General features: G+C 50.7%; 1 protein-coding gene across 1 annotated transcript; it reads left to right on the top strand.

Moving 5' to 3' along the window:
• The first annotated feature begins 1,680 nt into the window (after positions 1–1,680).
• Positions 1,681–14,866, top strand: PSMD3 (proteasome 26S subunit, non-ATPase 3). The gene is made up of 12 exons (XM_059381100.1): positions 1,681–2,092; positions 4,730–4,920; positions 6,279–6,416; positions 8,338–8,474; positions 9,182–9,372; positions 9,540–9,643; positions 12,122–12,236; positions 12,341–12,460; positions 12,589–12,692; positions 12,952–13,107; positions 14,128–14,178; positions 14,403–14,866. Exons 1-12 carry the CDS (start codon positions 1,867–1,869, stop codon positions 14,478–14,480), a joined length of 1,611 nt encoding a protein of 536 aa, XP_059237083.1. The 5' UTR covers positions 1,681–1,866; the 3' UTR covers positions 14,481–14,866.
• The last annotated feature ends 913 nt before the right edge of the window (positions 14,867–15,779 follow it).

Genomic DNA, 15,779 nt, shown 5'->3' with positions numbered 1-15,779 from the left:
AGTTTATTCCAGTGATGATTCAAAAGTCCTGTTATCCATCCCATAGCCCAAGGGGACAGAGAGACAGTTAGGGAGGAATTGGTCAAGGCATGTTCCCTAAAGCCAGAAAAATGCTTTTCTTTCAGCAAGCAGTTGCTCAGTGCAAGGATCTATTTGCTGTAATAATATGACAAGGAGGAGACGAAGAATACCCTCTCTCTCTCTTTTTTTTTAAAGATTTATTTTAAAAATAGATTTATTATTTATTTGACAGAGAGAGAGATCACAAGTAGGCAGAGAGGCAGGCAGAGAGAAAGGGAGAAGCAGGCTCCCGGAAGAGCAGAGAGCCTGATGCGGGGCTCCATCCAGGACCCTGAGACCATGACCTGAGCCAGAGGCAGAGGCTTAACCCAGGCACCCCAGAATACCTCTTTCGAATTGAACATAAAGAATATGGTCAAAGGGGGTGCCTGGGTGGTTCAGTGGTTAAGCCTCTGCCTTTGATTCAGGTCATGACCTCAGGGTCCTAGGATCAAGTCCCACATAGGCCTCTCTGCTAAGCAGTAAGCCTGCTCCCCACCCTCCCCGCCTACTTGTGATCTCTCTATGTCGAATAAATAAATAACTTAAAAAAAAAAAAAAAAGAATACGGTCAAAGCGTGTTCTCTGCCCTCTCTGACCTTACAGCAGAGCTAGATCGTCTTGTAGGGTCTGACCTAGTTTAAAACTTTGGACTTCCATCTACAGAAGGGAGAAAAGTTCAAAGATAGGGAGGGTTTGGAACCGGGATCTTCCTCCTGCAGAATCATTGGAAGATTCCTTTGAAAAATAAGTGGACAGGATTTCCGGTTCCATTTCCCTCCCCTGGGGATTCTTAGATTCTCTTCAGGTACACTGTGACTGTGCTCCCCGTTTCACTACAGTGTCGGTTTGGGTGCAAACAGGCGCCCCGACGCACTCCCTGAAGCCTCTGCAAATAGAGGCTTCCAGCCGCTGACCTCCCGCCTCACAATAAACGGCAGAGCGGAGCCTCCAGCTGACTACATTCTGGAGCTGTTTTTAATAACCCCGCGCCCGAGCGTGCTAGCTCTGGGCCGTACACAGAGTGGACCGGTATACTTCATACTGCGGTGACTGTACACAAACGCACTCTCCCCCCCACCCGCACTCCCAGGCTGCGGGGGGTTTAGGTCTTATTTTCAGCTCAACTCTTAACAAGGAACTCTGAATCCCAATGATTTCTCCTACTCCCCCGTTCAGTGCTCACAATCCCTCTTTCGCAGCTTCTTCCCTCGCGCCGGATGCACTGGGCGGCCGTTGAGTACGAGCCTCGAGAATCTCGACCAAGACCCCAAACGCGGGGTGGGGGGTAGGGGGAAAAGCAGGTGCAGATGGAGCTAGAGGCGGCCAGAAACCGCCCGGCGACTCGTGACGTCATCACGCCCCGCGCTGCGATAGGCCCTACCCACTCCACGCTGGTGAGGGTGCTCTTAGGACTCCGATGTAACCCACGTTGGAGCCTGAGGGGACATCTCGTGGACGCGCCCGGAAATGCACTCTAGAGAAACAAACAATAATCCTGAACCGCTCCAAATGCCGGGCGGACCCATACAAGCTCCTCCCTGTTCCTTCCTCGAAGATCCGCCTCCATCCTCCACCTCGGCTGTTGATTTCTTTTCCTTTTGTGGACTCGGTCTTCGGCCTGCCAGGCCTGGCGTCTCCCAGAAGGCCCAGCGTCGGGAAGGGGTTTGCAGCTGCTCCGTCATCGTGCGGCCCGTCGCGAGCCCGCGCTCGTGTGCAGGCCCAGCTCGGTTCTTGGTCTCTGGTACGAGGATTCACGCGAGGCCCTGGTCTCGGTCCCCGGAGTAGGCCGCGACCCCAGGCGCCATGAAACAGGAGGGCTCGGCGCGGCGCCGCGGCGCAGACAAAGCGAAGCCGCCGCCGGGCGGAGGGGAACAAGAACCACCGCCGCCCCCGACCCCCCAGGATGTGGAGATGAAAGAGGAGGTGGCGGCGGGTGGTGGGTCATCGGGGGAGCCTGACAGCAAAGCGGCGGGGACGGCGGCAGCGGCTGAGCACTCCCAGCGAGAGTTGGACACCGTCACCTTGGAGGGTACGAGAGCCAGGGCCGGGGACGTGCCGTGGTCACGCATGATAGCGCCCCGTTGATGTAGCCTATCCTCGGGACCCCAGGGCAGCTTCCACCGCCCCCAATTCCTTAGGATCACTCTCAGTGCCCGTCCCCAACCACCCTGACATTCCTGACCCCAGGCCCAATAATGATCCTTCTCTCCAGGCTCTGGACTCCTTTCTTAACACACCTCCTCCCGCCTTACCCTGGTTGCATTTAGAAGTAAGTCTCACTGGGCCTGTGGACTCTCTCTCTCTTCTAAGTCCTCTCCAGTCTACTCTGTTTACATCCACCGAACTGATTCTAACGCCCCCAGTATGGGATTGGTCCTTCTAGAAAGCAGTGTTTGTATTTATGTGTGCAAAGGGGGTCAGGGTGACGCAGAATACTGGCCCTGAATTTTTAAGATTGTACAAAAGTTTTCTGTTGTCTTAGCTACCTCTGGCAAACTCCTCTAAGAGAAGCCTCCGTACTCCGTATCTTGCTTCCTTGTTTCTGTAATTAAGGTACCCTAAGGATCCCATTGCTCTTTCTCTCCCTCCAGGCCCTTATTTTTGTTCTTAAAGAGTTTAAGCACATTACAGACTTTTAAGTTTTTAGGTGTCATCTTTGTTTGAATTCCTAACACTCACGTTCGACCTAAGCTGTGTACCAATCCCCCCATTTCTTTTCTCCTAGGTGCATGTTCCCAGCTTCTTACAGCCCTCTTGTTCCTCCAAGTTCACATTTCACTTTCCTCAGAGCATCCTGTCCACATTTGGAGTGGGCAGAGTGAGAGCTTCCCACTGTGAATCTGGTGCTGTTTTCCCTCCTCTGGATCGAGTGGAACGAGACTCTTTATTGGGTTTTCTCTCTTAACTGCAGGAGAACCTTTCTCAAAAACATGGAGATAAGCAAAGTTATGCTCCTGGGTGGTGTTTTTGAGGATGTAATGTTGACTGCATCAGTCCCTACTCTAAAGTTGGGCCACAGGCTCAGTATCTAATCAAGACACTTTTACCCAAAATAATGATAGCCGGTGGCAAAGGTGCTACTGGATTCATACATATGTTTCTTATAAAGCACTTCATGTTGTTGTTGTAAAGTAGTTCGTGTTTCATTGCAGGAAGTCTCAAGTAGCAGGGAATAACATCAGCCATGGTTGACATTTTTTTTCTACGAAATTTTGAGCTGTTCTGTAATTGAGATCAAGTTATATAGACAGTTTGGAGCAAGACATAACTAAATACAGCTGATTTTGTGTGCTTTCATCTAACATATCCATAAACATAGCATTCAACTTATTCCAGAAACGTTTATTGAATACCCGATATAGTGGCTAAGCATACAAGCTCTGATATTAGTTGCCTCATCTCTGTATATGAGAGTAATATTACCTACTTCATTGGGTTGATGTAAAGGTTAATATGCTTAGAACCTGTGTCCAGCACAAGGTGAACCTATAGTAAACTCTCTGTAGTGTTATCAGTTACCATTATTATGCCATGAAGCAGACCCAGGCAGTCTGTGCTAAACGTACAAAGGTAACTAAGAAACTACCAATTCAGTGCGTTCCCTTATTCTTGGACACTTGTTTCCAGTTTTTTAGCATTGTAAATAGCTTTGCAGCAGTCATCTTTGTACCCAAGTTTTTAATCTACCTTTAAGATTATTTCTTTAGATTCTCAATATGCCTTAGTTGAGAGGGCATATGTTTTTAAAGCTTTGGATGGGTATTGTCCAGAGAAACTATACCGATTTACATTATACCAACAGAAATATCCTGTTCATCCTTGACTCTGTTATGATTTTTTTAAAGGATTATTTATTTTAGAGAGAGCACAAGTGCACAAGGTGGAAGGGCAGAGGGAAAGGCAGAAAGAATCTCAGGCAGACTCCACACTGAGCACAGAGCCCAGCACAGGGCTCCATCCCAGGACCCTGAGATCACAACCTGAGCTGGAACCAGGAGTCAGATGCTCAACCAGCTGCATCACCCAGACGCTCCTCTGTGTTACGATTTTTTAAGTATTACCAATTTGGTAGTTGAAAACATTTCTATTTGCAATTATTCAAATGCTAGTGAAATATATTTTCATATCGGTTAGCTGTCTGCGTTTTGCTTTGTCTGTTTATGTTCATTTTTACTTATCCTAATTTACGCAAAGCTCTTTGTAAAATAAGATTATGACTGTAGTCACATTTGTCACAAATATTTTTCTTTTGTTCACACAGTTACACAGAAGGATTTTTTGCAGAGTGGAATTGATCATTCATGGGGGTGGGGGGATGGGGGATTTCTCCCACTGTTTATATTTAGAAAGTCTTTTCCTATTTAGAGAACTGATAAGTCTCCATGTGTTTGTCTTGTATGTGTTTCTCATGGTTGCTTCTCCTTTCTTACTCCTTCTGTCACCCTCTACCCTTTCCCCCGCCCCAGCTTTATTTTTCTTTGTCTCTTGGTTATGTCTTAAAATCACTGAATGGCATCTGTAAGTATTGCTTAACCATATCAGGCAAAAGAAATGACCAGCAACATCTTGCCCTTCTATAAGAGGCTCCCTAGAACTACTTGTCTAGAGTGGTGGGAGAATAGGAATAATTAGAAGTAACATTTTTCTCTTCTGTGGTCCTCCTCAGACATCAAGGAGCATGTGAAACAGCTGGAGAAGGCAGTTTCGGGCAAGGAGCCTCGATTCGTGCTGAGGGCCCTGCGGATGCTACCTTCCACATCGCGCCGCCTCAACCACTATGTTCTGTATAAGGCTGTGCATGGCTTCTTCACCTCAAATAATGCCACTCGAGACTTTTTACTACCCTTCCTGGAAGAGGTAAGTGAATCAGGTGCTTTAAGGTACAAGCTTAGCCTCAGACCACACCCCACCCCCACCTCTCAATGTAATTGTTTCCCATCCTAAACCCTGTCATATAATCTGCTGTAGCTGACTAGCAAAACAATGCAGCCCATTTTAATACCCATTTGTCCACTAATAAGGGAACCATCCTGCCCTGTAGTATCATTCTTCTGAGTCAGGGAAAAGAGCTGGGAATCAGGACCCTTCCCGCCAAATTCTGTTCCTGCTGCTCCCCAACACCAACACTTTCCTCCCATTGGGTGATGTTTCCATTGTCCTAGGAGAAGGTACCACCCCATCTCTGCCTCCAAAGCCTCACTGTGGACGTATAAGATGGTGGTTAAGAGCACAGATTCTGGAGGTAGAGTTGCATTTTCATCCCAGCTCTGTCATTTGGTACCTGTGGGACTTGGACAAGTGATCTAACCTCCTGATGCTTCATTTCTCCTTTGTTAAATGTGGCAAACGGATTTGGGGGATGCAGGGGAAGAAAGGAGTATGTGTAAAACTCTTAGAACTGTACCTAACACATAGTGAATACTGAAGTTCGTTTGGTGCTGGCAGTGGACTCTGTGTCAGGAGAGGCCTCTCCTTTTCCTTTCTGGCTGTAAAATCCCCCTTATGTCCAGGTCCTACCCCTTCTCACACCTCATTGTCCTTCAGCCATCTCCCTGTATGCTCATGGACTGTTCCGTAGAACAGACTCAAAAAATCCCTTGAGGTGGAATGATGATGAATTTGTTGTTTGGGAACAGACACCCTCTTCCGTCTTCACCTTGAAAAAAATTTTTAACCCATATATCTCTACATTTACCCCCAACATGTTTTGCTTTTTGAGCTTTTGTACATTATGCCAGTTTTGGTGACTAGCTCTGATAAGTACAATGTATATGTCAATTTCTCCCAAATTTCCTTTGTTTCCACCAAAAAAAATTGTATCTCATTATTCTTGACCTCCTCTCTAGAATTATATTACCTTATTAAACCCTCTCTGATAAAATTTGCAGAGGTTCCAGGTGTAATGGTTTAATCTCTACTTAGATTGTAGGCTCTTTGAGGGGTCCTACATCATCCTTTCTGTCACCATTATGGTTTTTGTTTTGTTTTGTTTTGTTTTTCCATTTTTTTCACTTTTCATTTCTCTTGCCAGCCTCCTTGATTTCCTTTGGAAGGAGACTGTGCCATCTTTATTTTTATATCCCCAGTACCTAGAAGAATTTTGCATATAATAGGTACTTAGTGAATATTTATTGAAATACATCCTGAGTATTAAATAAATTCTTAACTGGTTGATCTGACTGAGCTTTTCCACAGTAATTCCTATCTCCTCCTAGCCCATGGATACCGAAGCTGATTTACAGTTCCGTCCCCGAACAGGAAAAGCCGCGTCAACCCCCCTCCTGCCGGAAGTGGAAGCCTACCTGCAGCTCCTCGTGGTCATCTTCCTGATGAACAGCAAGCGCTACAAAGAGGTATCCAGGACCAGTGAGCCAGAAGAACAGGCCCCCAGCGGTCCATGGGGTTTGTGGGAAAAACCGTCTCTGGTGAAGAATTGGAGAGAGTCCCTGGGTTCTTCATCATCCCCCTCGACTCTTTCCCCCATGTGGGAATGTGCTGAACCCCACATCCAGGGAATCCCCCTTAGACCCTATTGAGACACCGTGAGAAGGGGCTGGCACCGCGCTTCTCTGTGGCATGGTACCAGTGCGGTGGATTCTGTTAGGAAAAGGAGATTTGGAGATAGAATCCTGAGTTCAAATCCTAGCTGTACCTTAGGCAAATCAGTTTCTCCTGGATTTGTGTCAAATGGGGAAAACAGTGCCCAACTCACGACATCACTGTTGATGTTAAGTAAAATACTAGCACAGTGATCCGCATAGAGTAAGCTTCCATGGTATTTCAGTAAGTGGCAGCTCTGATGACAGGACTGAACAGCTCTGTGGGTACTGCACTGCCACTGGCTCCCCAGCTGGGGCCAAGTTCTTTGTCAGTCACAGCCACTGTCCAAAGAATATGCTCAAGAAATGACAGGTCCAGGGCGTCTGGGCGCCTTGGTCATTGAAGCATCCGACTTTTGATTTGGGCTCAGGTCATGATCTCAGAGTTGTGGGATCGAGCCCTGAGTTGGGCTCCACACTCAGCGGGGGTGTGCCTGAGATTCTTTCCCTCCCCTGCCCTTCCACCCCCACCCCCCGCTTCAGTGTGTACATGTGCCCACCCATGTGCTCGTTCTCTCCAGTAAGTCAGTCTTAAAAATGAAAGAAATGACAGTTTCCTCTGCTCCATTTCCTGTTTTATTTTTTCCTTGCCTTGCCACGAGTTGGTTTTTGTTTGTTTTGAGATATAATTCACCCCCTTTAAGGTATACAGTTAGGGAGCGCCTGGCTGGCTTAGTCAGTAGAGCATCCACTCCTGATCTCTGGGTCATGAGTTTGAGCCCAACACTGGGTACAGAGATTACTTAAAATTAATTAATTAAATACATTCTTTAAAAATTAAGGGTACAGGGGTACCTGGGTGGCTCAGTGGGTTGGGCCTCTGCCTTCAGCTCGGGTCGTGATCTCAGGGTCCTGGGATCGATCCCCGCATCGGGCTCTCTGCTCAGCGGGGAGCCTGCTTCCCCCTTTATCTCTGCCTAATTGTGATGTCTCTCTGTCAAATAAATAAAATCTTAAAAAAAAAAATTAAGGGTACAGTTAAGTGGGTTTTGATGTGTTCACAAGGTTGCGCAATCATCATCACTGTCTAATTCCATAATAATTCATCACCCCAGAAAGAAACCCCGTCACAGTTAGTAATCACTCCCCATCCTCCCCTCACCCCAGCCTCTGGCAACGACTGTTCATCTGCATTATCTGATTCATGGATTTTCCTATTCTGGACATTTCCTATAAATAGAATTACATAACACATGGCCTTTTGTGTCTGACTTCTTTGACTTAGCATGATGTTTTCTAGATTTGTCCACGTTGTAGTGTATATCTATATTCCAGTTCTTTTTATGTATGAATAATACTCCATTGTAGGGATAGTTATGAATAGCGCTGCTGTGAACATGTGTGTACAAGCTTTTTTTTTTTAAAGACTTTATTTATTTGACAGATCACAAGTAGGCAGAGAGGCAGGCAGAGAGAGGGGGAAGCAGGCTCCCTGCTGAGCAGAGAGCCCAATGCAGAGCTCGATCCCAGGACTCTGAGATCATGACATGAGCTGAAGGCAGAGGCTTAACCCACTGAGCCATCCAGGCGTCCCTGTGTACAAGCTTTTATGTGAACATACATTTCCAGTTCTCCTGGATTGATGCCTGAGAGGAAAGTTGCTGGCTCATAGGGTAGCTCCCCGTTTAACTTTTTGAGGAGCTCCCACCTGATTCTCATTTGGCTGCCTCCACAGGCACAGAAGATCTCAGACGACCTGATGCAGAAGATCAGCACTCAGAACCGCCGGGCCCTGGACCTTGTGGCCGCGAAGTGTTACTACTATCACGCCCGGGTCTATGAGTTTCTGGACAAGCTGGATGTGGTGCGCAGGTACAGGGAGCCAGAGTCTGACCCCAAGGTTTAGAACTGTCCCTCAGGGTCTTCCCTACACTCCACCTCAAGGGAGGACTGATGGGTAGGTCAAGGGTAGAAGGACAGGCCGGAAAACATTTCACTCCTCAGCTTAAAACTGTTGGTGGCTCCCCATGTTCCTCAGGGAAGAGCTGAAGTCATGACAGCATGTGAGGCTTGGCGCCTGCTCACTACCTTCAAGTCTCTGCTTTTCCCTGCTCCCCTGATTGGCTGCCTGGCCATGCTGGCCAGGCAGGAAGGGTTCTTCCTTCCGCCTTTAGTGCTCTTCTCCCTCCTTCCTTCAGCCTGTGTTTAATCATTACCTTTTCAGAAAGGTCCTACCCTGATCAAGCTGTTTAAAATTGCAGCCCCATCCTCCTCACCTCCTGCGTTCCCCACTGCACTTACCCTGGTTTCTCCATAGTCCGGATCTCCTTCTGTCGTGCTACCTACGACGCCTACTTGTCAGGATCATTGTCTGTCTCGTCCATTGGAATGCACAGTTGCATCCTGTTTGTGCACCTGGGACAGTGTGTCACACCGTGGGCACTCGAGAGTTGAAGAGTCAGTGAATAACCGGAAAAGCAGTTTGTGTCACTTGTTTTGGAATTGAGAGAGTAGAGGGGTCACAGCTGTTCAAAGTCGTTCTTCGAGACGTTTGACATGCTTTTCTCACCTTCGCGCAGCTTCTTGCACGCTCGGCTCCGGACAGCCACGCTCCGGCACGATGCGGACGGCCAGGCCACTCTGCTCAACCTGCTGCTGCGGAACTACCTGCACTACAGCTTGTACGACCAGGCCGAGAAATTGGTGTCCAAGTCCGTGTTCCCCGAGCAGGCCAACAACAATGAGTGGGCCAGGTACCTCTACTACACAGGTGAGCGAGGGGCGCGGCCCCCAGGCCAGAGGGGGTGTCTGGCTCCCTGGCACAGAGTGCTGGAAGATAGGGCGCGCTTGGTGCCCAAGGGGCCCGTTTGGCGCTCTGGCTTGTGAGGGGCTTTGGGTGATGCTGTTCTCCTGAGCCACTCTCTCCTCCGCATGCAGGCCGGATCAAAGCCATTCAGCTGGAGTACTCAGAGGCCCGGAGAACAATGACCAATGCCCTTCGCAAAGCCCCTCAGCACACAGCTGTCGGCTTCAAACAGACGGTGAGCAGCAGTTCTCCCTTTGCCGCTTACTCAGCTGATAATGCCTTCGTTCTCCCTTGCGCGGGGACCCCGGGAAGGCCTCCTGAACCTTCATCATCCAGGAGTTGCATTGCATGTCCCTTTGTGCATAGCACTGGTCAGAGCGCACAAAGCAGACTCTGCCTGCACCTCCCGTGGTTTATACTCTGAAAATTCTCCTTGGTAGATAGTTCAGAATGTTCCCCTTTCCCTGGCAGTCCTTATAGCCATGCCAGGCCTGGGCCTGGGTTGTGTTGAGAAACCCTAGACTCTTTCCTGGTCCCTCGCATGCCTATTTGGGAGCGGTGTTTTCTGTGGCCAGGGAGCCTGGGAAATCTCCATCAGGCTGACAGATTTGGGTACAAACAGATCTCGGCCACCTGAGAGCTCTCAGTCACCAAGTACTTTTTGAGTGCTGACCTTGGTACTAGGCGCTGTGAGCTCGGTAAACAGCATTGACTCAGCAAGGCTGGAGGGCCTGTGTAAAGTCGCAGAGTCTGGTAGCCGGAATTTGGACCCACCTTTCCAAACTACAGACCTCCGTTCCCACCTTAACATGATTGCCACGCCCTCATCCCCTTGAAAGAGAACCAGATGGAGATGTACAGTGATTAGGTCCATCTAGTCAAGATGTGGTTTGTTTCTGTTCAGAGGTTCAGAGAAAGACAGGTTTGGTTTTGGTGAAATAATTAAAGACATCTTAAAAATAGTTTAATCTGGTTTTTGATGATGGGTAGACTTTCACAGAAAGGAATGGCTTTTCAGACATTCACAGTACGTGTGCAGAATATTCAGAATATTAGATTGCTTACAACATGCAGTGTACCCTAAAGTCATAAAGATACAGGTAATCCGTATATAAACTGTGCCGTGCCCTTGGGAGAGGCATTCTGGGAGAGCGCAGACTGTACTGCCAGTGGCTGTGGGCCCCGTGGTGGAGGCAGGTGGCAGCGAGGAGCAGAGGGAGCTGGAGTGAGGTCTTTGGCCAGCAGACTGTGAGGGAGCCACCCCCCACCCCACCTTCCCTAAGTTGCCTCCATGTCTTTTGGATTTGTCTCCTCTGGCATTACCAGTGCCTTTGTTTGAGCCACTGGCACTTCTGGTCATCTTCCCCGCTTTATGAACCCAATTTCCACACGCCCGCCCAGCTGAACAGAGCTCCGGGCCCGTCTCTGCCTTGCCCAGGAAGCTTGCATTGCTCCCCACAACCAGCCCAAGAGAGTATCACAGGTCCTGGGAGGGAGGCAGGCAAGGCTTATGATGACACAGCCGCTGCCACCGATGCCGCCCACTGTACGGACAAGGAAGCCCAGGACTCGGTCACTCAGCCTTTCCGAGCTAGTGAGTGAAGACTAGCATTCTGTCTCTAAACTCCAAACTTGGTCTGGCATTCAAAACAGCACGTCCGCAGACAGGCCCCACGTCCCTCATGATAGCCTTCCAAACTTCTTGAGACATGTGCTCACGCTGGTGAGTCTGTCCCCTCGACCAAAACATCCTTCTCTTTCTGCTTCACCTGAATCCTGACGGCGTGTGCGTGTTAACTTGTGCCTCTTTCCTGGGTCTCCCCGCACTCCAGGGAACGGGGTAGCATCGGAGGTGTGTGGGGGTGAGTGTCGGCATGGTCACCCACCACCCATCTTTCTTTCTTTTTTAAGATTGATTGATTGATTGATTAGAGAGCACAAGCAGGGGGAGAGGGAGAAGCAGACTCCCTGCTGAGCAAGGAGTCCGATTTGGGGCTCAATCCCAGGACCCTGGGATCATGACCCAAACCGAAGGCAGACACTTAACCAACTGAGTCACTCAGGTGCCCCAACCCACCACCCATCATAATGGCTTACTTCTCTCTTGACTCTGGCTGTCACGTGGTATAGCCCCCTGTGATCCTGTTCGTCTTGCTTCGTAGGCAGCTCCTACATCACTGGCATCATCGCCTCCATTGTAATTTTCCTCGCTTGGTGCTAAGTCCACAGGAGGCACTATTCACAAATCCCTCACGGTTTTATGGAGAAGAAAGGGCCAGTTCTCCCCGGTAGTTCCGGAGTCCACATGGCCTATTGTCAAAGGTTCTGCCCAGGGGCCAAGTTCTCTACGCTTACCTCCTTTCCTCCAATAATAGTCCACATCCCTAATCAGCATCTTTGGCAGATTCCTTAGGCCTCTGGGCCCTGTCTCCTCCTTGTTTCAGAGCCACGGGACCTGCCCATCTGGCCTGAACTTCCAGAGCATTGCTGTGGCAGCGTGGTGTGCACGTGGAACTTAGAGCTCCGTGTGGTCACGGGGGCAGCTCTTCCCGGTCCCTGGCTCTGGGTGCAGGCACAGCTCTGCACGGGCCTCATCACGGAGCCGCTTTCCCCGTTTCACAGTGTGTCCGAGTGCACTGACGCCCTCTTTCTTTCCCTCCTCCCTCCTACTGGGGCTCCCTGCCCACTATGTTCCCGTGTCACGTACCACCAGGTGCACAAGCTTCTGATTGTGGTGGAGCTGCTGCTCGGGGAAATCCCGGACCGACTACAGTTCCGCCAGCCGTCCCTCAAGCGCTCACTCATGCCCTACTTCCTTCTGACTCAAGGTAAGGCTGGTCCCCCTCCCAGAGCTGGCCGGACCCCTGACGCCATGACCTCCTCTGTGGGTTTGCCTGTTTGCATCATCTGATTCACTCCTCTCCCCCTCCAGCTGTCAGGACCGGAAACCTAGCCAAGTTCAACCAGGTCCTTGACCAGTTTGGGGAGAAATTTCAAGCAGATGGGACCTATACCCTAATCATCCGACTGCGGCACAACGTCATTAAGACAGGTGTGGGTCAGAGTCTGGGAGGGCCACTGGGAGAGCAGGGCACAGATGAGGCTTCTGCAACGGGTGTCCATGGGTGGGTGAAGGGGCTGTGCCCACCCTGCCCACGCCATTGCTCCTCCCTCTCCCAGGTGTGCGCATGATCAGCCTCTCCTATTCCCGAATCTCCCTGGCCGACATTGCCCAGAAGCTGCAGCTGGATAGCCCAGAGGACGCGGAGTTCATTGTTGCCAAGGTGGGGCTGACTCGGGGACTGAAGCCGCCATGTTCCTGCTGCATTTCAGGCCACAGGAATGGGAGAAGATTGGTTAAGGAGGGGGTGGCGTGGTCTTTTCAGGGAGTGCTGGTCTTAGAGTGAAGCCTGACTGTTTTCAGAGAGAAATTGTACACAAGGGAGCAGGTGAGAGTATAAGGAGGAAAGGGACAGGACGGGATGTTCTCAGGTTTAGAAGATGGGCTTTCTGGTGACCTTGCATCCCTTGGGGGGCCTGCAGGCCATCCGGGATGGTGTCATTGAGGCCAGCATCAACCACGAGAAGGGCTACGTCCAGTCCAAGGAGATGATTGACATCTACTCTACCCGTGAGCCCCAGCTGGCCTTCCACCAGCGGATCTCCTTCTGCCTCGATATCCACAACATGTCTGTCAAGGTGAGAAGCCGGGGCTGCAGGGGTGGAGTTGGCAGTACCCAAGGAGTCCTCAGAGGAGAAGAGCCGAGTTTCAGCCCATCTCTGTAGAGTCGCTGAACGGCAGGGCAGGGGCCTGGTGGGAACAAAGGACTCGGCCTGTGGGCTTGTAAGACCCTTGACTGCCTCTAAGGGTCTGGCTGCCAGGGAGGAGCAGGTGGATTCAGAGTGAAGGCTTCCAGATTTACTTCCAGACTGGAGTCCTTCACCTTCTCTGAGCCTGTTTCTCCATCTGTAAGGCTGAGAGTGAAAGACCTGCCCGGCCTGCCTTGGGGCTGAGGTCATGAGATGCAGTCGCTGTCTCAGGGCACTTAGTGAAGCCTGAACTGTGGAGAAGGCGAGGCAGGTACCTCGTTCCACAAAAGGCTGTTAAGCCCTTATCCTGTGGCAGGCTCTGACCTAGGTACTGGTACTGTGTGTCAGATTTTTCCTGGTCTCTTCTTGCCTCAAGGAACTGGGGTTGTTGTTACCTTGCTTAAAATCAGGTAAATGCTGTGCTCAGGGAGACATGAGAGGCCCTTTGCAACCTGGTCCCCTCCCACTGGTGTTCCCTCCCCCCCCCCCCCCACCCCCCCCCCCTTTTTTTCCCTCCCCCCCCCCCCCCCCCCCCCCCCCCCCCCCCCCCAACCCCAGCTGGTCCCACTCTGCTCAGGCCAGGCCTTTTCACACATGGAAACCTCTGCCTGGAATGCTTTTCCTCCATTCCCACAGCAGTCTGTTCCTTTCCTCCTTTCCCTCCTCACTGCCAGTCCCCCTCCCTGCGCCTTCAGGGACATTAGTCACTTAAACCTCCGGGTCTTCTGATTCTCTCCTTTAGCAGTTACCACGTGATGTAGTAATTCACTAACATGCCTAGCTCCCCAGTAGGCTCAACTGGAGATTAAATAACCTTCCTCCTGTCGTGGTGTCTGGTACACAGAAGGAGCACAATAAATGTAAGTTAAGTGCATGCATCTGATTGCTTCTCTCTCTCCTGTGCTTCAGGCCATGAGGTTTCCTCCCAAATCATACAACAAGGACTTGGAGTCTGCAGAGGTAAGGTGCATTCTGCTTTAGATAGAACTGAAACATTCAGACTTTCTCCAGAGAGGGAAGAGGGAGGCAGTGTCTGGAAAGGCTTGGAGCAGCTCCAAAGCTTTGGCAGTCCCTGACCTTGGGGGGGATTGGGCTGGATGAAGCACTGTGTGAGAGAGCCCCACTGTGTGAGAGAGCCCCACTGGTCCCCAGCAGCCCAGCCCTCACCTTACCTCTTGCTCCAGGAACGGCGTGAGCGGGAACAGCAGGACTTGGAGTTCGCCAAGGAGATGGCAGAAGATGATGATGACAGCTTCCCTTGAGCTGGGGGGCTGGGGAGGGTTGGGGTGAGTGGGGACTGGCTCTTTATCTACCCCCCCCCTTGGGGTACCCTGCCTGGGGAACTGGCCCCTTTCTGTACATGTCTCACAGACTCATATGTGCGGGGGGTGAGGGGTGCAGGGAGCCGGCCACCCCACCTCACCCCAGGACCCCTCCCCAGCCAGTGACATAGCACACGGTGGGCAGGAAGGTGGGCGGGCAGCCTCCCCAGGGCAGGGTCCTGGCCAGTGGTGTGGGCAGCAGAATGGGAGGGAATAGCCCTGTGCTCTCCCGGGAGTCGGGGACTGGAATTGGGACATGTGCTGGGATGTATGTTTTTTGAAGCTTCAATTATGATTTTTAAACAATAAAAAGTTCTCCAAAGTTCTTTGTGCATCATTTAGTGACAGTACTTTGCTCTCACACTCTGCAGTGTTGACAGCCAGATTTTTCTATCTAGCCCAGTGTGACTGTGGATAAGGACAGGGTCAAAGGCAGGGGGAGCCAAGGGCAGGGGGAGCAGAGGAGCAAATGCTGATCTGACACCAGAAGGGCCTCTCTCCTCTCTAACTGGCTGGCCAATATTGGGCAAGTCACTAAACCTCAGTCTCCTTCCCCACATTTGTCCAATAAAGGATTAGACTCTTGAGCTGGATCTGAAGTTAGAAATCTAGACCTCGGGACGCCTGGGTGGCTCAGTTGGTTAAGCAGCTGCCTTCGGCTCAGGTCATGATCCCAGCGTCCTGGGATCGAGTCCCACATCGGGCTCCTTGCTCTGCAGGGAGCCTGCTTCTCCCTCTGACTCTGCCTTCCACTCTGTCTGCCTGTGCTCGCTCTCGCTCGCTCTCTCTGACAAATAAATTAAAAAAAAAAAAAAATCTTTAAAAAAAAAAAGAAAGACAAAAAGAAATCTAGACCTCTAGAGGATCAAGGGAAAGGCAAGGGACTGGCCCTTGGGTGAGGTCTGCAGAGTTGAGAAGGGGCTCCAGAAGTGGAGAGCAGGGCCTTGCCCAGTTGGCCCTTAATGGATGGGAGAACAGAACTGGGTCAGGCAGGACCCCTTCCCCCTCCCTGTGGCCCCGCCCACTTACTCCAGCTGTGGATTGGAGGTGGGAATGGGTCTGGGTAGGTCTGGAAGTCTTGGCCTCGAGGGGTACTGCTCCCCATCTTGGCTCATTGAATTGTGGCTGTGTGTGTGTCCCCTATCCCCCAGCCCCTGGTACCTTGCTGTACATGTGCTCTGTTCCTGCCAAGAGCTCTGTTATCTGAGTGGGGCCTGGGGTTTTTTGCCTCCTGCTAAC

This window comes from Mustela nigripes, chromosome 16 (genome assembly GCF_022355385.1).
Source record: "Mustela nigripes isolate SB6536 chromosome 16, MUSNIG.SB6536, whole genome shotgun sequence".
Lineage (NCBI taxonomy): Eukaryota > Metazoa > Chordata > Mammalia > Carnivora > Mustelidae > Mustela > Mustela nigripes.
Note: the sequence above shows the minus strand (reverse complement) of the source record. Positions and strands in the feature narration are given on the sequence as shown.